Source organism: Pseudopipra pipra, chromosome 4 (assembly GCF_036250125.1).
Source record: "Pseudopipra pipra isolate bDixPip1 chromosome 4, bDixPip1.hap1, whole genome shotgun sequence".
Classification (NCBI taxonomy): domain Eukaryota; kingdom Metazoa; phylum Chordata; class Aves; order Passeriformes; family Pipridae; genus Pseudopipra; species Pseudopipra pipra.
In genome coordinates, this window is record NC_087552.1 from 11,691,976 (window position 1) to 11,719,158 (window position 27,183).

Genomic DNA, 27,183 nt, shown 5'->3' on the forward strand with positions numbered 1-27,183 from the left:
AGCATTACCACCAGATTCCATCTGCTTCTTGGGGTCATGCTGAAACTGGGAAAGGATTTTCTCTTTTTATTAAACTCATAGGCTAGTTTTTGTTATAGTTCACACAGGTATCAGTTTCAGTCATTTGAAAGACTGAGATCAAGTATAAGAAAGAAAAGCAGCAGTGTTTTTTCTTCTTTTTTTCCTGTTTGCTTATCAGAAGTTAAGATGAACCGTCCAGCACACACTTCTCATTCAGAGCTAGAAGTGTCCTTAGTTTTATGTGGTTTCCTGCCTGAGGAGGATGAGGATATTTACACTGGTGCTGAACTTAATTTATGAACTAGTGAGACACCTGCAGTTCATTCAGTTTTGCTTTCCTGGGTGCTTGTTGTACTATTGGCTGCTGTTCAAATATTCTGTAATTTGGAGTGCTCTCTTCATAGGTGTGCTCCACTCAGTTTTTGAAGTGTGCAGTATTAGCAAAAATTTAATCCAATTCTCGTGCTAAACCTCAATGTGGAATCTACAGTGGTTTGTTGAAACATGAGACTTCCTCCTCTTATGTGAAAAGGACAGCCCAGTTGGTGGAAAGACTGGGCCTCACTGCTTTGGACTGAAAAGGAGTTATATCAGGAAGTTGAAAAAAAGTTTCCTCTTCTTTTGAAAGCATCAGCTGGATTTTTATAATAAATCTTGTTTTTTGAATTGTAAAGAGATACTGTATTTCTAAATTCTGCTTTCTGCTGTGAACCTGAGTTATATGTGGACTTTTTTCACCTCTTGTGAACCTATCAAAATAATAATTAAGAAGAAGAAAGAACCAGATCTGTGTTTCTGCAGACTAGTTGAATAATTTTTGTGTGGGTGTACAGAGTATGCCTTTCTCAAGTTTAAAGTATGGTAGGGCTGATGAGAATGTAAGAGGAGACAGTGCAAGTATAATTATTGTACCTGTTTTACTTGGAATTGTTATTTCTTGGAAATGTTACTTCTATGACTTCTTTTTTTAAAGCACTAACCTGACAGAATTTAGTAAATGAAATTAAAGGATACACTGTTTAACCTCAATTAATGAATTAATGGAAAATGACTTGTCAGACTCTGTGGAGTTGGCTTTGGTTTTTTTTTTTTTGGCTTGTTTGATTTTTGTTTATTTGGTTTTTTGGGTTTTGTTTTTGCGGGTTTTTTTTTCCTCAGAGCTTACAGTTTTATTCAATAAAACTCTACATAAGTGTTGGGGGTTTGTATTTGAGTAATCTTTTTTGTCTTCAAAAATGTAAGAGAGTCTTATAGACTGTGGTAAAGAAAACCCCAGAACAACAGCTTGGAACACAAGTGGGCTTAAAACAGATGAATGACACCTCTAAAAGCTGATATCAGTTGAGCGTTCGTAGAATGGGCATACTGGTAATGGGAATGTGCTGGTTTTAGCCCCTGTGGTTTTCGAGTTCTTAAGTGTTTCAAAGACATCTTGTAGGTGTTAATCTTTTATTGGTCCAAGTCTCTTTAGAAGGAGGGCTTCTCTTCAGGCCTGATGTGGGATATCACTTGGATCCCTCTGTGGCAGTGATTCAGCTTCAAGATTTTGAGCAAGCAGAAGGACTTCTTTTCACTCCTCTCATACTTAGATAACAGTGGAAGTATGTAATATTGTAGATAAAGCTTCCTGAGGGGGAGACAGGTGTTAGTCTAAATGGAAAAATTAGAGATTTTAGGGATACTAAAGGAATGCAGATCTGTGACATCTGTGAGCTAATTGGAAGGAAGACTGGTAGTACAGCAAGTCTTTATGACTGAAATCTAATAGTCTCTGATTTGATGGCTTTATGGAAGTTGATTCCTGTAAGACAAGGTGCTTGATGAGCCAGCAACTGGTTGGTATCATGTCTTTGTAGCATTACAGCAGTGTGCTTGTTAGGTGGGACATAGCACATGAAAAGGGACTTGGTTAAAAATATTTGTAGACCTCTTGCTCTTTGAGGCAGAGCTGGGTTCTGCTGTCCTCGCAGCTGAACGTGTGCTGTGATTTCACATCCAGCGATAAGTTGTTTGAATGAGGTCTGAAACATCTTTTCTGCAGTTGTTCTGAAACACTGCTGTCACTAGGCACTTAACCCAACTGAGCTGTGCTGATTTTATTGCCTGTAGTGATTGCTGTGTCAAGAGCAGAAGTTGTCAAGTATTTAAGAAGAAAACCTCCAGGTATTGCGAAAATTAGCCGGAGTCTCAAACTGGTTGTCTGAATCAGAGCCTTGTTGCTTAAGTAGTTCGCTCAGAGCAATTACTTGACACCTTCTTAGACTCTAGTAAAGGTTGTTGATAATCTTGATAGCTCTCCTTATGAAATAATAGGATAACCTGAATTCTTTCTATACCGGTTTGAGTAAGGACTCTGGTTTCTGTTTGCTGCACTTCTACTATTTTAAGCCACTTCTTGATTTTTGGACATCATCAGTAGCACGGGCACAGTTCCAGAGGGCAATCTGGAAACTGAAATGAGGTTATAGTTACTTTCAGGACTGAGCTTGGATTTGAATGCTTTCTGTTGATTACACCATTCAAAGTCTTGTGGATTTTTTTTTTTTTCCATTTGAAGGTGCCGGCTTTATTCTAACATCTAAAGATTAAGCGAAATAAAATGTATTAGGGCTCGTTCTATAGGAATTACAGAAGTTTGGTTCTATATTGTGAGGAATTTCTAAACAGAAGCCAAGTGCAGTTTGTCATGGAGGATCTGGAGACCTGTCATTCCAAATATTGCATGGAAAATTATCTTAAATTATTATAAAAATTTAAGTGCTTCACCACTGTAGGTGGCATTTGAATGTACTACCTGGAATTTAGTTCTACTACTAAGAAGGCCCTGTAATCCTTTATCTTTAATCATACCTGTCTTTCTTTTTTTTTCATCTCTCAATCAAAGTCTTAGCACTGCAACATAATGGAACCACGTGATCATCAAGTTAAGCACTGGCATTGTGTTCTCTTGAAGTTAATTGTTGTTTTATGCAAATGTTTTGGCAGTTCCTAAAGTTAACATGGTGATTATTTCCTGATGAAAAACAGGTGAAGCCAAAAGCAGATTGCAAGCTCACATTACCTTGCACCAAAGTGAAACTGTCTATCTGTTCAGCTAGCAGTGAGGCAGATGTTCTTTGGATTTACAACAACATCTCACAGCCACCGGGATTAAGTACTTTTTTTTTGCAGGGTCCAATGTCACTGAAGCAGCTGTGACTGCATTGTGTATTCAGAAACTGCTGGCAGCTGTGGTGGAATAGAGGTGGTGATAATTGCAGCGGGGAGTACAAGGTGTTGGACAAGGGTTTTTGACTGTTCTTGGGCTTCTGTTTTGTTTACTTGGTGCTATTGTTTTTTTCATGTTGTTTGCCCGGAAAAGTTTGCTTGACCTACTTCAAGGGCATCAGTTAATTGATGATGGTCTTTTAATAGAATATTTTGATCTTTACTGAACTTGAAATGCATAGCTTTAAAGCCTATCATATCTAAGTTGAAAGGACACATTTAACTGGAATGACAAATTGAAATTTTAATGGGAAAGAAGCCAGGAAATGAAGAATTAAAGTTCTGATGTGGCCTAAATTGAGAATCCTGTATGCTTTGTGTCTGTGCAATCCTTTTCACTAAGGAATTAATTTCTTGTTTATTCTTTGCTGAAAAAACATGGTTTTGAACTAGTGTTTTCACTTCAAAACCCAGACATTTCTAAGAGGTGTGAGAAAACTATTAACATATGAACAGAGAATATAAATGATATTTTTTCATGACCTTACTCTAAGTTTGAAATAATACTGATTTATCGTCATGTCTTTTTAACTAGTGATTTAAATCCATGGGTGAAGCCATGCAGTGTAGTGAGCAGTTGGACACTATGTTGCTGTTAAAGGAAAATTAAGTCATCATGCTCCTTGGATTCTCCCTTGATCCCAGTAGTGTGGTTCTATGCCCACCACTGTGGTTCTCCTGATGATTCTGGAATTGATTCAGTTCACTAAGCCAGCAGAAAAATACATGACTGGGTTAGTTGTCTTCAGGCTAATTCTTGATGCTGCTGATGGGGAGTCTCAGAGCAAATACCAGAATGATCATGAGAAGTGTGTGGCAGGGAAGATTGGCAGTACAGGGGGAGGAGACTACTATTTGGGAGGGCAGGAAAACTAGATGCTGTGATACACCCACCTATGGATGGTAATGAGACTAAATTTATTAGATTTTGTTGCAGGCTGCTCATTCCAAATAAATCTCTGGCATCCCTGGTTCAAGAGCCTGTAAGTCATGGTAGGGTTTCTTTTAGAAGTTTAACAGTGAGACCTTTAAAGAAATAAAATCATAAAAGCATAGAGTGTTTTGGGTTGGAAGTGACCTTAAAGCTCATCTAGTTCCAACCTCCCTGCCATGGGCAGGGACACTTTCCACTAGGCCGGGTTGCACAGAGCCCCATCAACATGGCCTTGAAAAACAAAAATGTGAAACTATATCAAGTACTAGATATTAGATTGCATCATAGAGTAACTAGACTTGCTTTTAGTGATCTTAAAAACAATTTAACTGTATTTGTTTTGAATTTGTGTGTGTTTTGTGTGTAGTGATTTTTTTTTGAGTTGGGTGTGGTTTTGGAGTTTGAAGCTGGGAGTTTTGGCACTCTTACAGGTATAAGCTGGAGTTTTGGCTCTGGAAGAGTTATATAATTGGTGCTTTTGGTGTTGTGGTAAAATAGGTACTAAAAGAAAAGCCAAAATGACTTGGTAGAAAATTTAATGGCTTCAGGGGTTGCTGTCACTTACTTTTAAACAGTCACCCAATAATCATAGAAACAAATCTGTAGGAAGCATTGTATTATTGCAAAGTGTGTGTGTGTGTAAATGTTCACACTTCACAGAATTTGATGTGCTGTAGCTTGATTGCTCTTTTTGCAACTTCCCTGTTTTAATAGGATAATTTTTCTCCAAGCATAACATACTGTACAGACCAAAGCAGTTTTCTTATTTCATTATATATGATCCATCTTCATAGAAACCATGGCCTTCAATAAAAATAATAATAAAAAAATAAATTTCCCTGTACAATAATTTTTTGTGAGGAACAATGCAGTTGAAACTTCTTAGCTACAGCCAAACTGATGGACTTTGTAATGGGCTGATCTGGGAAGTGCCCAAATTTAACCTCCAAGTCCTTGAGGGCTGTTGCTCCTGGGTATGTTCTGAACTGTTTCTGCATGAAGGAAACATCTCCTACAGATTGGATTTTAGCCTTTTCTTCCTGCTGCATCCCATTTACCCAACATAAAGGAGGAGTGGTGGGAATAAGAGACTTATCCTAGAATTGGCTGTCACCATGTGGTATTGGAATATAGCTTGTCTGACTTCTCACTAATCCGAAAATGAGAGTGAGCTTATTTGTTGATCTTATACGTGAGAACTTAGTCTTTTTTTGCCATGGAAGAGGGTGTTTGGGGATTTGTGTTTTATGAGGCCAGAACTGGGTCAAAACTAATACTTAAAATGGAGGGAGCCTAAAGGCTTAACAGGAGTTTTGTATCCAGTAATGCAGAAGCAGCATGATCTCAATATGACAGAACTTTATACTTAGCAAGCCATATCAGGTTATTTAACCCAGAGTAGAAATGCCTAATGGGATCTTTTCTTGTCTTTTCACAAGTTTTACATAGTTGGTCTTTGATAATTGCTTAACAGCAGCAAATTCTGTCATTCACCTTTGGTTCACGTGGTTTTATTCCTAGCAACTTTTTATTGGTAAACAAAACTTAGAGGAGATGTTGATACACAATTGTTGGTCTGTTTCCTTACCACCTTCTTGTACTGTAGTGTTATGTATAATAAATAATCTTTCAGAACAACACTGTCTTTTTATGGTCTTTGCAAACTGGTGAAACTGGTTTACGTGTTAAAGCCATGACAGTGATAATAATTTCAGCGACTTAAGTCTTGTGGTTCAGGCACGGTTTGTTTCAGTTTATGTACTGAAGAAAGGTGATTTCACAATGCAATTACTGTGTAAAACACACAATTTTTTCCTGGCAAAATGAAGACATTGTAATTATAACCGTGTATCGAGTAACTTACAGCCATTACGTCAAAGCGAGGGGTTTATATAGGTCAGCATGGCTTCATTTAAGGCTGAAATTCTGGTGCACCCAAAGAATTGGTAATGAATGACCTCTTGAAGTTTAAGTAGTGCTTGGCACTGCTCTCAGGAAGGTTTATCAGCAATTTGTGCAGAGCCGAGAGAGCAGCTGGAAGGAGCCCAGCCCAGCTGCCTGCAGTTGCTTGTGCATGACAGCTTGTCTTCAGGCATGGTGCAAGGCTCTGTCTGTACTGGAAACCTGGGGAGCTTAAAATACATGGGCTATTTAAACTGTGGGCTTTTTGTGCTGGTGTGCTGGATGGTAATTGCAATAAACACCAGTAACTCTTCCTGTTAGATCCAGCTCTGTAATGCTACTGTGCTGCTCCAGAGCTTTAACTGAAAGAAGACCCTAAGTCAGAAAAGTGCTAAAGCCATTTGTCTCTGTCTTTTCTGCCCTCCTCTGCCAGTAAGGGTGTGGCTACGTGTTCTTTTTCCTTGGAAAGTCGTGCTGTTAATACAGATCCTGCCTTTTGCTAGTGTTTGCTGCCTCGTTACTTGTACTGATGGTGCTGCTTGTAGGGACACCCTATACTTGCTGTATCTCTGATTAGCCACAAAGTCACTGTCAGGTGCTGGAAGGAGTTTGTTCCTTCTCACATAGAATGACTTCAGCTGAGAATCTGGAGCATATGCACTTTCATCTGTTTGGACATGGTCATAAGGTGCATTTCCTCTGGGACTTTTTGTACTTGAACTTACCCATGCCTTGTGCTCCAGAATCACTGTTCAGACACTGCTACTTCAGACTGTGCTTTCTGCTGAGCACAGGGTGTGCAAGGCATGGCTGGTGTTGTTTAGCAGGCTCTGCTGTTACTTCTGCTGCTCTCTGAGGTGGAGGTGGGATGTTCTCCTTGGTGGTGTTACCTGGTCGTGAGGCTTTAGCACCACACTGTGAAGCTGCTTTGGTTTTTGCAGTTACTCTTGCTATTTATATTCTGGTTGCCTGTCATGCAAGGTTCTTTGGCTGCATCCAAAGAGTCTGTTGTCTGCATTATTCACCACTTTGGAACAAAAGTCTCCTTAAGCAGCTCAGAGGTAAAACACCCATCTCCAACCTTCACTTTCTTATACTCGCGTAAGATAAGTTTTCATTCTAAATGTAAAATGTGGGTGTATGTTTTAATGATAAACTTGTTATAGAAGTCACATTTCACAACATCTACTGTACTTTGAGTTATTAAGCTTAACTTTTCAAGTAATTTTGTTACCTTCACAAGTGGCAAGATGGTAAGATTTATGTTCTGCATTAAACACTTTACATCAGTTACGTAACCATTACCTGTGGTTAATAAAGGGAGCCCAAACTGAATATTGTATAAATTAGTGTGTGGGGTTTGGGGGTATTTTTCCAGCTTGCTGCATTGGATGTTGTCAGGTTCAAATACAAATGGCATTGCCACTAAGCTAGGTTGTTAAAGTGGCAGCAGTTTCTGGGGAACATATGAACCACCAGGGTTTCTGCTGCTTTCTGGGACTGCGAGTGAGCTGTGTTTGGTAGGAGCCCAGGGAGAGGAGGATGCCACAAACCACTCTGCTAGTGGGAAGTGCTGAGGAGAACTGTCACATAACAGGCTCATCCTCTTCTCTTGTATTTCTTTTTCTTGCGGCCTTTATGTGCATCTCTTCACAGAAACTGAAATTCTTGGTCCCTTAACTGTACTTCATATGCCCCTGCATCCTTATACCTTTGTGTTACCATCCAGTCCCTTATGTGAAGGTGGAAGTCCTTCCATATTTCTGTTGACCACAGAGTACGTGATGGAAAAACTTAGTTAGAATTGCAGTATAATTTCAATATATTCCCTCAGTAATATGGTATGATTTTCAGAAAATGAAAAAGAAAACAAGAAATTAAATTGAGGCAGACAGCCAAACCTTGAATCTATATCATCATGACCTAGTATGGCCTTGCTTTAACATTACCTGGTTTTAGCAATTTGTGTTTGTAGAAACACTTAATTGTAGAATTTGTTAGGCTTTTCTGGCAACCTTGAGTTAAAATGTGAGAGAGATAATCAATCAGTGTGAGAACACGTGGCTGGAGTATCTCTCATCATGCAAAGAGTCTGTTAACATCGTTGGCATTCTGGACTCAAGTTGGCCTTTGCCATTGTCTCTGACAGAATTCAAATGTTGTAAGGTCTAAGGACGTGATGTATGGTAGTGTCTGAAGATAAACTATGTGCAACTCTTTTTCTCTTCTTCTCTTTTTCAGGGTGCCACATTGCAATAACAAAGCCAAAATTAAAAAAAAAAAAAAGCCAAAAAAGTTGCTGTAGGTATTCCATGAAAAAAAAAGCAGAATCAAAAATAGCTTAAACAATAATGTGGTGAAAGCAAAATATAGTATAGACTTTAATTCCAGATAATACATATTCAAGCTTGAAATTGGCATGAAAAATGTTATAATTTGTGACAAATTATGATAATTTTTATGACATAGCCAGGAAATACCAACGAAAGATATTTTTAAAAGTCTGTATGCAAGAAAATTATTATTTTGGGGAGCCCAGTAAAAACAAGACATTCCTCTACACTAACATGGCTATTGAAAAGTTTATTTATATTTTCCACAACTAAAAAATGAATATAAGAAATATCTTAATGGAAAAATTCCTGTCTCTTCTAGAAGACTTGTCTACTGTGTTACTTGTAGTGTGTCTGTGTTCTCAGGTAAGAGCTCAACAGGTGTGTTGAAGAGAATACATCGACTTTTGGCATAAAAACATTGCTTTTTCTCCTAAAGGCAAGCTTCCAGTTTAAGCACTGATTAAAAAAAGAGAGAGGCAGAGGGGGCATTTGCAATGTGTATGGTTTTTATGTGCACACCTGGTTCCAGTGGTTTTCTGGTTTGGAGTTGGGATACCAAAGCAGTTGATTGAACTGCATAAAAGAGTCAGCCTTGAAAATTTAGAATTATTTGTGTGTGTGAACTTATTGATATGATACTGCTGCATAGCATTCCTAGCCAGTAGCCTGGATTAAACTCTAGCTGTGTTTAAGGAAGTGCTCAGTGTGTTTCAGTTTAGCTGCAGCAGAAGAGGTTAAATGGTAGCTTAGTTCTTGTCTTTAATATATTTACATGGATAAGATACTCTGGGAAACTGATTCTCTTTTACTTGAGGACTTCTGATAGGTTTTTGACACAAGGAGGAGGAGAAGTTCTGTGGTAAAGAATTAACAAAGACTGATCATGCATGTCCCTGGCAATTGTGAGAAAGATTAGGTGGAATGAGCCTAATTTCATTCTTTTTTTCCTCAGAAATTACTGCATTTATATTGGGTCCTTAGAACAGAGTAATTATAGCTATAAGCTTAAAAAAGCTTAAAGTCCTAATTTTGGTTTCATGTCTTTGGTTTATTGATATTGGAAAAATGAAAGAAAAAAGCCCTCCAGAAGTGCTTCACTGTCTCTGGAAATGACACTTGGAACCAGATCTTTTAAATAATCTTCTGTATTTTGAAAAACTTGCTGGGCTTTCTCCTTGCTGCTTTTATACCCATTCCTTCCCCTCCTCTTGGTCTGTTCGTGAACATCTCTGATCAAGATCATTGTCCATGTGTCTTGTATGTTGAGATAGTCTTGCTGTGCATTTGCCCTGAGCGATGCCAGACTTTTGTGCAAGGAGATAAGACTCGTATGGCTGTCAAGTTTTTCTTTTGCTTGCTACTGCCAGTAAGTACTAAGAACAAGACTCATGCAGGAGGAAGACTATTAGAGATGAGAGGATCTGAATGGAATTATAGATATCTCCTTTTTATATTTTTACCAAGTGTCAAATATGGTTGTCTGATTTTGGGTTGGTTTGGATTTAAGTCCGTGGCAATTTGAAAGGGACAGGAATCTACTTAGTCAAAGTTTGATACTTCTCAGAAAGTTTTTTGAGGACTTGATTGGCAAAATCAATATTGCACAGCTTTATCCACCCTTTTGCCCCAAACTCTGGAAAGATGAAGGCGGTAGAGGGGCCAGGACCTATGGCCTGGGAAGACTTAGGGTGATATGACTCCAGGCCTCTAATATATGGAGTAAAGAGAGAGCTGGTAGCTGCAGGCTTTCCCCAAAACAGGAATTTGCAAGAAATCTGTAGGGGTTCTAGTAAAAGTACAAAATATGCCTTTTTTTTTTTTTTTTTCCCCTTAAAATTCCAAAAGAGAAGGAAATAGTTTGCATTCCCACTCTTGAGTAGAAATACAGGACCACAGCTGGGCATTGAATTCCTTTGATCTCCTGACAACACAAATATGAGAGCGTTCATCTCGGGGTTCTGGTTGGTGGGGATTAAGTGGTGTTTGACCCAGACAATTGAAAATGTACGTGTAGGAGTGTTGCTTTGTCAACCATATTTTTTTACCAGGCTGTCTGCAAGCTCATAACATCCTAAAATGGTTTCATGGTATTACCTTTGAATTGTTCAGCTGGTGGGTTCTCCTCACACCTTATCAGATGTGATGACAGCATCTTAGTATGATAAACATGCACCTTCTGTAACACTGTGAAAAGTCACTGTTAGCTGCCTTGACATTTAAATTAGTAGTAATGTCATAGATGTATTAGGTACCAAAGTCAACGTTGTAAGTAGCTTCACAGGGTTTCTATGCAACTGAGTACAAATATTGTACTAATTCTTTAATGTGCTGTTATTTTATTATACCCTGGGTTGCTGGTTGCCCTTTATGTTTTGTCATTTCAATCACTTTCCTGGGGAATATCTAATACTTCACTCAATGTTTAAGGCACAGCAGTTACAGTGAGACGGTATATGAAGCAATAAATGGCTTTTTGAGGGTGGCTAAATGCCAGAGCAGTGATGAGGCTGTTAAATGAGATAACTGTTTGGAAAAGTTTTTTTTGGGAAACATTTTTCTGTTTTGCTCTGGATGAAAAATGAAACTAGTAAGTGGAAGCATGAGAAATAGCACTGTATTTATTTTACATTGAGACCATTTCACTTGGCTGCTCCCTAAGTGTCTCTGCGTTGTGTGTGAACTGCTCTTGAAAGTCTGTCTGGAAGCATTTGGCAACATGGCCAAGGAGAACTCTTCCTAAAACCACAAAGGATCGAATGTGTAACACTGTGTTAGCATTGTATACGCATCTATTTGCAGGTGGGTACTTTGCATGTGTAGTTGTGGTGTTTCGTGGACATATATCCTTGTGTTTGCACACAGTTGAAAGCTATACAGAGATGGAAACAGATTTTCAAACAGGATTTTGTGTATTTTGATGTCTATAAAGAAAAAAGGGGATGTGTGTGGCTTTTTTGGGGTTGAGTGGTGTTAGGGTTTTTGGGGGGATACTGTGGCTGAAATTGCACTTAGGCAATTAAAATGTAAACTGGAAAGATTTTTATTTCCTGTTTGAGAGAAGTGCTAAAATGATGACATCTAGGAATTAGGTTTTTTTCTCCCCTTTTTGAGACCTGTAGTTACAGCTTCAAGTGAGAATGTGAAGCCCAGATGAAGGTTAGACTTGGCTCTGTAAGGTGTTTTTACAGTGTTATGTTGCAATAAGCATTGACATTTCCAGAACACTTTATAGCTTCATCATTTTTAATCCAGTGCTCTCAGCTGCACCTTTCTTTTAATAACAGTCATGAATGCATTTTAATTTTTATTCTGAAAAATCTTTGGGGAAACTTAATTACTGTTATTTGTAGTTCAGTATTTGACATAGTTGTTTCAGAAACTTGTGTCTTTTTATGACTGAAGAAGAAGGAAAATACAGAAGGGCAAACTAAAGGCAATTCATCATTTGGTTGCTCAGGGAACAGGCAGTCAAATCGCTGTTTGTTACTGGTGAGATTTTAGAATATTTTATCAAGAGACCTGCAAGTGCAATATGAACCAACAACCAAAAAAAAAAAAAGGTGAACTGTACAATATTAAAATTGTTGCTTTGTTTCTTTTTCCCAGGAAACAAATGTATTTGGGATTAGTCACAGTACATATTTGGGGTGAGATAAGTTTAACCTAGTAATAGAATATATAATATATTATATACATGTAATATACATACGTAGTATGTAATAAATGTATGTTTGTTTATGTGTAGTTTTGCCAGCAAACTCTGACTTCTTCTTTGGACTATTCAAATGCACAGACTCCTGAGACAGAGTATCAGAACATTGTACAGAAAGTTTTCCTTGAGGATGATCTGCTGTCTGCTGAAATTGGTCTCTCCAAACAAGATTGCACAGCATTACTTAGCCAATGTGCCACAACTTTAAAACATTTTCTAAAAATTAGGATAGGATTCTTGCATTAGTTTGATTTGTGTTTTGGGGCCAAACTCAAATTTTCCAAGGTAAAAGTGAAAGGAATAGATGTAGTTTTGTAGGAACTCTGTAGTGATCCATATAGTCCTTTGCTTGCATTAAATGTATCCATGTTGTATGCTTTCTGCATATTTACAAGTGTTTTCAAATACAGTTTTACTGGGGATTTTGTTTTTGCTTTGTGGTTGTCGTGGGAGTACAGCAAACTAGAAGAATGGCTTTTGTAGAAAGTTATTTAAAATAAAAGCCAAGGTAGCACCAGGAAAAAAATTAAGGAACTTATAAAAAAATCTAGAGGAAGTGAATGTATTGGCAAATGCAGAATGCTGAAGGAATCAATACAAATTGATGAAACACAGTTGCCCATTTGTTTAGAAAAGTCCCTTAAGGCTAGTAGAAGCTTGGAGGTGTTTTAGAGAATTATGATGATGAGCTTGCCCTTTTTTAAAGAATTCCCCATTTATTTTACTTTGCCATCATAGATCCACACTGTGCAGTGTGGGCCTTTGCGCAGATGCAACAATTATTGTGTAGTTTGTTTAATTATTTAGGCATTTTTCAATTTTAATTTTCTGAGTTCTGTTGTGATGTAAATGTTGTCCTTTATCTGTCAAAGTAATCTGGTTAAGAAATTAACGGTTTGAATTCTTGTAACATACTGACATAACTGGAGTGGTAAGCAATACTCTTTCCCTGGAAGACAACAAAGATTTCAAAATATTTCTGTTCTTGCCTGGTTTCTCTACTGTGCAGCATTTTTGGTATAATAGGTAGACTATTGAAACAAAGTCTGAAGCAAATTGAGACAATTATCTCAGTGATGGTAAAATCTGACATTTGTTTCATAAGAAACAAAGTCTGTGAAATAACCTTACTTTTCTTTTTCTCAACTTTATATAGTGGAATTTAAAGCAAACAGATGTGTGTGTATGTTTGGTTTTTTTTTTTTTATGTGAGTTTCCTAAACAGCCACGACTCCTTCCAAAGAGCAAGCACTTCTTTGTCTTGAGTCTAGTGTTAAATTTTACCCCAGTGACTCCTTTCCATATTGTTTCTTCCATATACCTTCCTGGGAAAGCTTTTCCATCTCTGTCTATAGGCCACTTTTACTGAATGTTCTTAAATAAAAATAGGTGGCAGACTGATGAAAAACAGACTAGAGAAAAGATTGATGCTCTGTTTTCACTTAAATGGCAGATGGACTATTCTAAAATTTCCTTTTAATGTTTGAAGTGAAAATAATCAGTCAGTTGTCCAACATCTGCTTCTTGTGCACAGGTATCAACATGTATCTTCTTTTTCTTCCTCTCCTGTAAAGTGCTTTTCTAAGTTTTCATTAATAACCTTTAATACAAGCTCTTAACTTCTGAAAGGGAACTTTTATTTCAGAGTACTAGCCTGAAAACAAGTTGATTCATTTCTAACTGAAGGTGTGAAGAGCCCTCAGTTGAACTAATTGATCTACTGAATTTTCTGGAAAATTTTCTTTTTCTTTTTACTATGTATATATATTTTTTTAAATTTAGTTTACTTTCACTGAGGTGTTGTGTGAAGTTTTTGGGTTTTGGTGGGTGGGGTTGGGTTTATTGGTTTGTTTGTTTGTTTTTTCTACAGTTGTGTTTTGTTTTTTGGGGTTTTTTTGTAGGAGTCCTGATGTTTTCCCTTTAAACCATAATTCCTCATGTAATGTTAGTTTAGGAAATGCAAAAGTTCTCTTCAACTTGAATCTTAAACTATTTGTGTCATTATAAGCATACTACTAAATAACTTTATGTGGAAACTGCTTCACAGCCTTGTGATAAAATCATTTATAACACACAAACTAAAGTGTCTGTTGGAAGTGAAAGCACTAATCATTTAGCTGTCCTTTCCCAGTGAGTAGAAAAGCCTGAATTAAACTATTAATTGGTAGACAGTTTTGAACAAAGCTTCCATGTTTAAGTGGAATGCTTTAAAAGATGGAAGTTGTAATTTATTTTTTTGCTATGTTTATGAATACACGTGTGTTGAATCAGTGATTTGAATTATATTTATTATGATTTTATGAAGGATATGTATTTATAGGCATATTAGAGCTTGTCACTTACTACTGATTTTAACAATCATTTTTATGCTTGCTGTTTACAGCCAAAATGTGGTACTGTAGACCTCAGACTCTACACTACATTGAAGCACATGAACTGTATTGAAACAGTATTTAGATGTAAATAAAGAAATATTTAAGGCTTGTTGATGCTGTAATCAAGAGTCAGTTTCTGGTTAAATTGCATTTGAATAATCTAACTTTTTATAATGCCTCTATTCATTTTTCTTTCTACTTTGAGTGTAGAACGTGATACTTTAATATTTGAGAATCTGGAAGGCTGATAGTAGTTTCTGCAGGTGGACACTTTTGTTCTTCATGCCCATGGCTTCAAATAGAGATTACATAGCTGGAGCTTGCAGTTTGGGACTGAATTTTGTGGTTTCCTTATTAAATATACTTTGATATTTGTAAAATGTAGAAAGAAGAGATTTACAGAGACAAGGTGGAATAGGTCTAGGTGCAGATAAAAGTTTGCTTTAATGTATTTACTCATCATTATTTAAAAAAGATTCTCTGTTAAATAGGTTAGAAACCCCAGTGTTACTCTTTGAAAGGTACCTTTGAAAACTTTATTTGAACTGCACATCGAGTCAGTAAATGTAGTTTGAATTTAAACATGGGATGGTGTCCCCGCTCAAACATGTGGGTACCCTCCTTGCTCACACATACTTAGCTATTGATCTTTCTTTCCTAACTGTTGAAAATACCTTTCCTAAAACTTCTTTCATGGGCTCATTACTCCTATTTTCTTTTTGTGCATAGTTACTCTGAACAATGGTGGTGGGGATGAATCTGATGCAAGAACACGGTAAAGATCAGTAGCCGGAGGCTGTGGGGTTTACTGGGCCAAGTGACACAGCTGAGAAGTGACAAGTTCTTGATCACAAATGCCCTTGTCAAGGTCTGAAATCAAAACTTCAGTATTCAAAGCTGGATAGAAGATGAAGACCATTGCTCAGAGTTCACTTAAATGCAGGTCACTTTTACCATCTCGGAAACAAAAGACAGCTCCTGGGAAGGGAAATGGTAAGAGAGAGACAGGGTGTTCTTGGTGGAGGGAAGAGCTGAGAAAGCAGTTGCCTCCTGAGGGTAAGAGACAGGCAGTTTATAGCTGGTGGCAGGTGAGGAGTTGGCTGTGGAGGGGAGAGATCACACTGAGCCCATAGATTTTATTTTCTGGCCCATTGAATGTATTTGGTATCTAGCAGAGTTATGAATTTTTGCTGTTATGTCAGTTTAGTTGCTTGTAAAACTGCATCTTCCATTCCAAAGCTCGTATTTGAGAAGTGCTCTGTAGGTTTCCCTGGAGGATGGCCTGAGAGCCTAGAGATGAAACAACTGTTTAATGAGAAGTGTCCTTCTGCTGACACCTGGCTGGTTTTGTCCTGAGTCAATTGTCTCCTGGATGTGCTTTGGTTTTAAACATTTGTTCATGCTTAGTTACCATCCTTACAAATATTCTAAAATAGGAATACATGATGTTCTAGTAAAGCAAAAGGTATTTTCCTTTTTGTGCTGAGGTACTTGTGTTTCCAAAATCTCTATAAAAATTTGCTTAGTCAGAATAAAGTGGAGTGAGTTTAATATTTGTGAGATTTCACTGTTTCCTTTGATATTTATTTTGACTAAATAATTTTGACTAAATTATTCTTGCTGCTTACAATGTTTGTCTCTTTATTCCCAAGCATCAACTTCTGCAGTTTGTCCTATGAATGCTTTACTAGGTCCTGTTTGGTGAGAGAATTCCTGAGATGTAATCCTGAAAGCCAGGAAGCCAGTACCATGTCTGAAATAAAATGTTGTTAATCAGGAGGGAAGGGAAACGTTTTTCTTTTTAAAACTAAAATTGATGAGATTTAGTAAGTCTCTCTCATTTCAAAGAGTATGATGAAAGCTTTCTAAATTGAGAGCTTATAACCTAGGTGGTTTTTCTCTGGGTGTGCACACATGAATTGCTCACTCTGCCTTTTATGTCGAGTGACTTATTTGTTGCAAGGGAATATAAGAAAAAAATTTTTTTTCTGGGAAATAAAAAAACCCTCATTTTTCTTTCCATGGCTGTAATGGCTTCGATTTTCAATGTGGTCTGAGGGCTTTGTGTTGTTTTTCCTCAAAAATGATATTCCATATACATATCTGCTGTATTTTAAGGGCCTAATTCTGCTGCTCTTACGAAGAACACAGACATGCAGGTTAAAGGCAGAGCATACCTTGCTCTGGCATATCTTCTAATGCCCCTTTGAGCTTGGGAGTGGTCTGGAGGGCCACCATTTCTTTAGTTGCAAAAAAGAGATGAGAGGAGAACCGAATGCTGGAGGAGGAGCGAGGAAGTTAACACGAAGAAGCTTACAAAGAATTAAAACACTTGCCTTATTTGGTTCTCTGTTTAGAAGATGGTATTTGCTGATGTTAGGCCTGATGACAATTTACAGGTCTGCTAGGAATTCTTCTGATCCTCTTAGGGACTATAGCTAATCACACAACAGCCATCTCTTAGCATGCAAGTCTTAAGCATCCTGAAAAATATCCTGTTTGCTGCTTTTGAAAGCGCTGTGCAGAAGATTAAAGCTCAGGGGGGTTGGGGCAGGGAATCATAGCTTGCTGTCAAATAAAAGTGAACATCACTGTGAGCAGTCCAAGGAATCAGAACAGCAGGAGTTATCTTTACAATGCATACATTGGATATATTAGCACTTACGGTTTATAATTAAAAATCTTAAAATAATTTAATTTTTGTATTGTTTCTGTTTTTTTTATTCTAAGGTTATGGGAAAGGTTGATACCATGTAGTGAATTTTGGATTGATTTTTTACTTTGGGAAAACTTTCAGGGGAAAATGTAAGAAAGGTTAAAAAGTGTATTTTGTCATGAAGGGTTAAAAGCTTCCTCCTGAGGCTGTCTTTTTGGAGTTCTGTGCTGCATGAAGCTAAGTCTTAAATAAAACACAGTTCTCTGCAGTGTTAATTTGCACAACATCCTACTTGTTGGAGGCCAACCAGTGAAATTTAGTTTGGTCTTGTTTTTCTCTGCACTTGAAATATTTTTTAAATGCCATATTGTGCTGTAACTTGTGTTGTCAGTTGTGATGTTCGTATTTGAAATGTATTTGAATAATTGCACATGCGGTTTGCGCGTCATTTAAATCCATGATCTGCATGATTCCTCAAAACATCTTTCACTTTCAAGAGCACAGGCAAAAGGGTTCTATAAGCAACTGTATTTGTTCACTTGATACACTTACATTCTTTGATTGCCTTTCAATATGGTTTTTCTCACCTTCTGATACAAATAATGCTGATCACTCCATCGCTAGGCTTCCTCTCTCCTATTACATGAATGACTAGTTGAATAAAATATAAGGTCTAGGAACTGTGACTGCTTGGGCAGTTCTTACAGTGGAGTGCATCAGCAGGGATATGTCTTGAGCCTGGTATTGTCACATCTGCACAAGTGGTGAACAGAAGGTAGGCAGTGAGGTGAGAAAGTCCGATACTAACTCACTGAATAGTCAGGATGGGGGGGATCAAGTGAGTAATCGTAGAATGCCCATGGAAGTCTAACTAATTAGCAATAAAGTGGCAGATATAGACCAACATCCTTAAGTGTGAAGTTGCATGTGAAGAAAAATAACAAAAGTTTCCCATCAAAAAAACGGGCTTTGCACTAATTCCTGCCTCTCTGCCCCCGAATGAGATCTGAAGAGAGTTACATTTCCATTAGAAGGGCAAGTGGATGATCAGTTGGGGCTAAAAAGTAAATTGAATGTTAGGAGATGTTGGGAAAGGAGAGAACAAAGCGGAGAGCTCTGTCTGTAAAGATCCACCGTGCAGTTCATTTCCCCTCATCTCACAGGACATAGAGAAGCTGGGAAGGTTTCAGAGAAAGGTCTATTTAAGTTTTCAGGACAAGGAGTGAAGGAGATAAAACTTTTCAGCCTGTGTAAGAGGTGATGACCTCTGATAGTAATCTGAAAAATCATTAACAGCTCGAAGGAGGTAAAGATTAATGGTTTATTGCCTCTTCCAGTGTGATGTTAAGTGAAGCTGGGGGAACTGGATTGCAAACAGACAAAAGAAGGTGGTTTTTCTTGGAGTGGGTAGTGGAAATACTGAAGTTGCTTTTTGATAACATGCTGAGAGTAAATGTGTTGGAAAAATTCTAGGTGCTCTCAGGAAAGAGGAGTATCATTGAGAGTTAGTGACTGGAAAAGGCATCTGAGGAAAAACCCTGATGTGAAAACAGCAGGGAAATGAAAGAGGACTGCACGTGTTTGCCCTGCTTTTTCTCTTCCTTGAACACTTCCTATGTCACTTGTAGGCAGAATGATGGGTCTTGGGTCTGATACAGCTGTTCTCTTGGAAATATTGTATGTCATTTTTATGTTAAGTGTGCATGTGCTCAGGCATTCCCAGAATTCCCAGGATCACTGTAATCTCTTTGGGAGCAAAGCTGTGGTCAGGGTATTTTAACGTTTTTGAAGTAAGAAGGCAATATATTGGGAACTGAGCAAAGATTATTACCACATATTTTAAATAACTGCCAAAAAGTGTAGAACAAAACAGGAAAATTTTCTTTTAAAAAAGTGTGTTATCTGAGGTATGTGTTGTGATAGAGCACTGGAGTCTTGCACCAGAATGTAACTTTGAAAAACTTAACTAATTTGTGTCTAAACTATGTATAACTAAATTTGGTAGAAAAAGGTAATTTGAGATTTTCATTGTTAAGCTGAAATAATAAACTGAGTGAATGTATATTTGTACATTATTATTATTATTACAAATGCATTTTCAAACTGAAAAAGAAACTACTTTTGGTTAGGTATTCACATTTGTTAAAGGTAATAGTCTATTAAAGGTTGTTTTCTGTTCTGCAGAAGTTATTTAGTGACGTCAGTCAACATTTTCCAGGGTGAATGCAGATTGGTGGTATTATGTTGTCAGCTTGAAGTTGGTATCGGGTAGCGTTGCATGATGGATTAATCACAGTGGGTAGCTCATTATTTGTAAAAGATGATGTGAGTATCTTTCAGTGAGCTGACAGTTTGTAAAGGTGGCTGTAATGAACTACCAGGTTATAGCTTGCCTGGAGTAATTGAAGCACCTCATCAGATGCCCAGCAAGCGTGTTTTTCCTTATCACACAGCTTGGGTCGTAGGCTTTGCGTTACTTAATAGACACAGGATGGGAATGTTATTATGGTAGAAGAATATATAATATTAAAGGAGATTTCAGATAGTTGAATGCTGATTGCGAGCATTTAAAGGGGTGTTTTTTATTCTGCAGATTATATGCTTGTGATTGCTGTGGAGTCCTTTGTTAATACCTCAAAATCAGAACAGTTTTTTTACTCTATTTGGCGATGGACATTCTGCTGTAGAAATACACTGAAATACATTTAAGACTATATTAGCTTTTCTGTTTATGAATGATATTACCCTGATAATTCCTGTTCCTTTTTTTTTTCTTGTTGAATATATAAAAATGCTGTGCTTTATCTGTGGAGTGATGAACCTTGTGTGCGCTAACGCTGAAATAGCAAATGTAGGTGGTAATGTTTATAACGTAGTCAAAAGCACGACCTGAGCACATGCCCACATTATTGAGCTAACTAGCTCATTTGCCAGTACCAGGGAAGTTGTAAAAACTCGGGATCATAGGCAGGTTGTACAGCCTGTGCTATTTTTAATGCCATTAAGGCTTTGCTGCTGTTGGTGTCAGAGCCAGTTGGGTTGGTGCTGGGCTATCGTGAGTGCTGTGGTGTGTTACAGACCTTTGGTCACACTGTAGGTGTGCTGAGAGGTGGTGTCTGTATCATCCCATCTATTCACTGGCTTCTGGCTCTATTCCTGGAAAAGTCAGCCTTGAGTAGGAGTCCGAGGGCACCAAGATTTTCCGAGCCACGTTTACACAGTCGGCTTGTAGCCACATGGTTGAACTAGGGAAGGGTCCCTCATGAGGAGCAGGCACTTTACTTTGCTTTCCATTCTTGCAAGGTGGGCTCTTAGCCTGTATGTTACTGACAGCAGCCTTGTAGATGCCCAAATACCTGGTCTTACAGGGTTCCTCATCTATTCCTCTAAGACTTCCATTATGTATTCTTCTAGTAAGTGGGGGACAGTGATGACTTTGCAGTTTGAGGGAGAGGTGATGTGGTTCAAAATAACTTCACCTGCTGCTACCAGTCCCTTCAGGCAAACTCTTCTATTGCAAATATTTTCTTTAATAGCAAGTAAGAACTGAAAGTATTTTCTTTTTCTTTTTTTTTTTGTTCTGCTGCATAGCCTTTTGTGTCATGTGTATGTGACTATAATTTTTTCTGTTTCAGATATGTTTTGGTACCTTTCTGTAAAAATTCTGTCTTTAACTCTTTTTAATCATAAGAATAATTTTAAACACAGGCAGAAAATAACTGATGTGAAAAAAACATAAGTAGTTTGGTGTATGTAGCATCCCTAGTCTATAAGGCTTTTGATTTAATTATTTCAAGTTTGTGAAAATATGCTTTTAAAAGAAATAAGCTGTGAAATTCACACGCACTACATGCACACCCTCACTCCTAGTTGACTGTGGAGGCTTTTAATGATGTCTTATTAGAGGAGTTTTTACTTTCTGTAGTGTTTGTTCTCTCTACAGTGCTATGGCTTTACTTTTCTGCCCAACTGTTTTAGCACAGAGGAATTGGTTGGAATGTCACTTCTAATTTTAACTGTCAGTTTAGTTCTTTATGTGATATACCATACCTAGCAGTAGATTTCCCCCCTCCCTACAGACAGCAACAAATCTCCTATTGTAAAACCAGTTCATGATGACACACTTCTCCCCCCCTCCCACAACGGTACATCAAGTCAGATTTACAGGAATGCAAAAATAGCTGAAACGTGCTGTTCTCTTTGACATTTCAAAAGTTTCCCAGTGCTTTCTTTTTTTGAAAGCTTTCTTTTTATTCTTTTTTTTCTTTTTTTTTTTCCTTTTTATTTTTTTTTTTTTTTTCTTTTCTCTCCAGTCCAAAGAAACGTTGCAGGCTGGAGTCTGCAATAAGATAGTCACAAATTCCAGTTTGTGCATCTGGAGCTAAATACTTGAATGATAGATGTCAGTTTGGTACAATTAAACTTCCTTTACATCAAAAGGAGATATGTACAGTTATGTAGGGGTGAATATGCAGTTAGCAGACACCTATTCATACATGTGACCGTCTCTTCAGCTTTAGACATAGATTCCACAGAGTGGAGTGTCTTCAGTGCTCTCAAACTCATGAATTACAGCAGACAGTCATGGACTTATTACTGTAGTACCTTAGTTTTACACCACCATCCTGACAGCAAATCTTGACCAATCATTTGGCAAAGTGAATTCAAAAGGTTTCTGCTAATTCTAGATTTGGGGACTCTTCCTGAGCAGTTTCATTGTGATATTTAATTTAGATATATGAATCGTTGAATTGCCTCCTCAAATCAGTGTTTTAAAATAATTTCCAGGTCCTGTGGGGTGGTGCTGTGCCTGTAGACCTTGTCAGTATTTAGAGAAAGATGTAATAGTTCAAGGTCTAGTTGCTGTTTGGCATTTGGATTGATCTAGTGAGTTTTTAAAACAATTATCCAAGAGTACCAATGGCAGGAAGAAAATATATTAGGTCTTCACACAGTATTATAGATCTGATTTTGATCTATTTTCCATGCATAAAGACCAGATCATTTGAATTTACTCTTTTATTAAAATAAAAGAAGAATAGAAGAAAATAAAATAAGAGCTAGTCCAGATGAGCTCATGTTATGCACTTGAAATGAGAGAAATTTTTGACCTCTTCAGGTATTGAAAAACGAAGCTGATCCTCTATCAGATATGCATAATGGTTTCCTTGATTGCAGTTTTGTCATTTCATTTGTAAGTAAATTTCTTGTTAGCTTTTTGTGTGACAGAGCATAGCATAGCTCATCTAAATGATGAAAAGTCTGCCATAATAGTAATCCTGAAGGTATTTTTCTTCAGGTTTGTGTCAGGATGTAGGAAATGTTTTGCAGCAACGTGTGCTTTATTTTCTGGCAGCCCTATGCTCTTTCATCCCTTTGTCTTGTTTCCCTTCTTGTTCCCTCTCACATGCAGAAAAAAGAAATGCACGTCCTCTGATCACTGCTCTTGATTGTGTATCTTGGAAAAGCACTCAGAGTCATTGAAGTTGCAACATTGCTTCATTCCAGCTTCCACTCGTGCAGGGAGTAGAGTAACTTGTCTATAAAAAGAGGCTCTTGTGCTGCAGCATCTGCTGTCTTAAAACACAGAGAGCTTGAAATCCTTCTCTCGTTTGTAAATAGTGTTGCATATCAACTGCACAGTGAGAAAAACTGCGCCGACACAAATTCTTGTTAATTATTTGAAGGCTATTTTTGCTAAGCCCTTGCCAATTTGCCTGTGTTATGTCTATCATATACAGATCAAAACATGAACTCTTTAAGTCTTGGCAGCTGTAGCAAACTATGTGGAATCTATGCTTCTTCATTCCTGGCCTTTGTGAACATCTGACTTGCCTGAAAGCCACGCCAACAGGGAGTTGCATTTCTTTATATAGTGACAGGCTTTCACTTACCACAGATGTATGTTTTGGAGGAGATATTAAGTCTGGGGACTTCTCACGTTTATGTGTTTCATCTGTGGAGCATTAATATCATCATCAGAACCATTTTCTGCAGGGATGGAAAGTGGAAAAGGTGTTAAGAATCATTTGACTTTTTTTTTTTTTTGAGAGAGCTGGTAAAAGGTTTTTTGTATTCACAGATGAGTCTTAGATGGTCTCAAACCTTTGTTAACTTCAGGCTGCATTATACACTTTTTCAAGTGAGGTTTATCTGGGAGGTTATGTCGGTGCTTCAAAATCTAAAGAATTAAAATAGTTACCAGCATCATTGCTGATAGTGGAGAACTCTTCCTAATTAGTCTCCTGTTTGGTTTTTGGACTATTTTTGCTTATTTTCCCAAGCTGACTTTAGCTGTTGCTCATAAAGACTTGTATTTTGCTTTCCTTGGTAGAAGAACGCCTCAAAGAACGCCTGACTTGACAGCACCTGAGAGTCTCCTGAGTTACCATGTATGCTTAACTTGCTGGATTCTATAAATTAAAAAGTTCCCAAAGTAGCACTTGTATTTCTCCCAAAATTTACTGCGTTGTTTCACTACTTTCTCCTTTTCTCTCTTTAAAAAAAAAAAAAAAAATCAGATTTTTTTTTCAATCTACATGACAATACACTCCTTTTAGACCAGCCCAGCCTGAATAATATTTCAAAGAAATCAATTTACAAGTGGTTTCTAGAGAAGTGTGCTTTCTTTTTCTTAGTCTACTACAGCTTCTCTCTTGACTTCTGGCACATTTCAATATAACATAATGTGCTTCTTTTTCATGCTCCTCTGTTTTATTTTAACCTCTTGTTGCCTTTGGATGTTGGTTTGTATTTTAATAACCGGGTTTGGAGTATTCATTTAGTAAGTGGTAAAAGGTGAGAGTGAATAAATATAGACTTTCTCAAGGAAATCATTGTTAGACTTTCAAGTGTTACATGTTGTGTTACTAGTCAGCCTTAGTCTTACTGTATTAAATTTTCACTAATTTGCTCATGGTACTACTAGGTAAGTTAAGGGCCCTTTTGTGAGAAAATGCAGGGTCAATGCATCCCTTTGAAAATGAACATGAAACTCTTGGCAAAAAGTTTGCTTCTGCTTCTAGCAGGCCAAATAACACAATGTAAATGCAGAGAAAGGGGTGGACAAGAAAACTTGTGCGTATTAGGCAGGTGTTATAAATATGAGCTGTTTTATGAATTCATTGAGTGTCAGGTGTGTGAAACTAAAGTTCAGGGTTTTAGTAAAATTGGTCTACAATATGAAAAATTTTTCATCTTTAGGATCACTTAGAATAAAGTACCACCTGAGGAAGGAATGTTAAATTAGGATTCTACATTAATCCCTGCAGAATCTCACAGAAGTAGAGAATGAGCTCTGTGACATTCGTGTTGGAAACCTGGAATGAAGGGAATGAATGGGTGCATGTTCTAAAGGGTTATTTGTTACAAGATATTAGGGATAAAAAATGGATGATAAAAGTTTTAAGGGGAAAAAAGATTAATTCCGAGGGAGTGATTGATAGCTTCACTCTTCTGAAAAATGAGTCACACGTACTAAACTAGAAGAGTCTGCATCTTCTCTGCAAAGCACTCACAAAAAATGATAGTGGTAATTTGTATCCTATTGCACTCTGCAATGGGTCCATATCACTTAATGTTATTTGAATTGCATAGCCAGAGACCATATTCGAAATTTCGTGCGAAGATAAAGAAATCCCTTTCAAATAAAAATTGAAGAGAAATGCCTTCTGTAAGATTACATGTTATCTTGTTCACTTGAAAAATATCCTACTCTTTGAATAGAATCTGACATTTGATTCAGCCTTATTAGTAAATATGAAAGTTTGAATGAGTTGGGCTTGCCTGACTTGCTTAGGAATGAAGTGGCATCTAAACTTTTGAAAACTCAAAGTATGAAAAAACCCAAAAAACTACTGAGTTACTTTTTGAACTTTCCTGCATGGTCTGTACTAGCAGTTTATTCCTTTTATAACTCATCTAGCTGAAGTAGGATGGCACAGATTAGTAATTAAAGAATGCCTGTATCCATCTGCCTGGTGACTATTATGCTTTGTTGTCTTTGTATCTACATGTTGCATCAGCTGTGAACAGCCAAACAGAAGGACTTCCCAGTCAGGTTCCAAATCCTGATATTTTCTCATCTTTGTCTCACAGAGCTCTGATGCCTCTGAAGTGGTAATCCTGGAGCGCTGCTGGGTTGTGGAGTTCAGGAGTAAAGCAGATGTTTCAATAGTTCTCAGTAAGTAAGGCATAGCTCAATGTGTTCAGTGTGAATCTTTTTATTTCTGACAACAAAAATTACAATAACCCCCCCCCAACCACCCAGGCATTGAAACTTTGCTAAAAACTTAGCTTAAGTGTATCCTGTTGTCTGTTCGATGCATACATATAAATACTGATGGTCTCTGAATTCATGTCTAAAAGAAACTCCTAAAAGCTATTGTTTTTTCTAAAATCAAGTGAAAGTCATGTCATCTTTTTCCTCTGACAATAAATAGAAGTTTGAGGTTTTGTTTTGTCACATATTTTGTACAATATGGGGCTTATGTTTATGCTGATGCATAGCCAATTCATCTCATTCTTCAATGATTAATCATTGCTAAACTCCCTATTAAATGAGAAGTTTCCTGTTTTTCTCACTTTTTATCAACTCTTCATTTTTAAAATTGTTTAAAACAGGAATAAAAATAGCTATTTCGTAGAAGCCAGAATCCTTGCTTTAGGGGAAAGAATTTATTTGGAGAAAATGCTGACTTAGAGTTTTCTCTGCAGGAACATCTCGAATAGCGATTGTGTTAGAAATTTTTTGACATGGATTCTTGCAAATACCATGCAGAGTCTTCAAGTCCTTAGATCAATTTACTATTTACTGTTAGCTGTGGTGGTCTAAGACCAGAGGTAAAAAAAGTTATGCTGCCTTTGTGGGCTCGATGACCACCTTTATGCTTAATAGAGGTTCCTATCAGCTGTTTTTATACTCACCAAAATCTCCATCCCACTTCAAGGGAAACATTGCATTGATTGTCCTAATTTTTGGCCTCACCTGATTGTGATTCTTAGTGGTTGGTCACGTTTGAGAAGGCAGGACTTAAAATGTGGATTTTATCCTTTTCTGGGTAGTATTCTGGGGAGTAGCTCAAATCCTGCATCTTCTGTAGGGAATGAAATGGTATGTTTTGTGCCTGCTGTTGAGGCACTGCATCAAACAGGACTGCTTTCTGGATTTGGAAGCATTACTTTGCCTGACTGTAAGAGCCAAATGTTTACCGTTGACTCTCAAATTGAGACTTTTCTAATTGTACCCTCAATGAGTCCAATTCATTCATAGAATAATCAACTTTATGAATATAAATACAGTCGTGTCAGTTCCCTTGTGGCACTTCTTTTACAGTGCTTGGACATAATGCTCCTGAACTGAACCCAGAATACAGCTGTAATTGCTGACAGGACTCTTTCAATTAGCTTTGAAGTCTGCAAACAGGACGGTTTCTGTGGCAGCGAGACTGGCAGATTTTAAGCCCAAAAGCTGTGCAAGTAGACAACAATGAATACTGAGTAAGCACTTCAGGCTGCCTGTGGAGAAAAAAGAGACTGTGAATATGTGTGCAGGAAGAAATATGCTTCCATAGTTAGGAACAGAAATTGCTATCTGAGACATAGACTTCCCAAAACAAGGTTTTTGAAGGTCAGTAGTGTGTCAGTAGTCACCAGAGCTAAGGGTAGCATTCTAACCAGCCTCTAAAAACATATTAAAGAAGAAAAAACAGTACAGAAAACTTCAGGTAAGCAGAACCAACAAGAATGAATGCCTGGGGCACGACCTAACAGAGATAGAGAAAGAGACAGACAGGTAGAGGAGAAATGTATTTCAAACTTGGCAGTTTTCCTGTGCTGGAGAACAAGGACAACGACCTGGCTGATGATTTGTTGGATGGGAAAAGAAAGCCAGACTATTAGGAGGTATTAGAACAAAACTGAAGACAAATGAAGATGATATACTGTGTACTGAATGAAGATAAAATACCAAAAGAAGTGAA

At 37.5% G+C, this 27,183-nt stretch overlaps 1 protein-coding gene across 7 annotated transcripts in view; it reads left to right on the plus strand.

The window, feature by feature from the left end:
- Nucleotides 1–27,183, plus strand: part of INPP4B (inositol polyphosphate-4-phosphatase type II B) — a 332,585-nt gene that overhangs the window by 99,778 nt on the left and 205,624 nt on the right. For all 7 annotated transcript variants that reach the window (XM_064651566.1, XM_064651565.1, XM_064651568.1 and 4 more), the window contains one exon: nucleotides 25,301–25,385. In XM_064651566.1, the coding sequence (XP_064507636.1) occupies nucleotides 25,301–25,385 (85 nt within the window). The remainder of the gene's footprint in view (nucleotides 1–25,300; nucleotides 25,386–27,183) is intronic.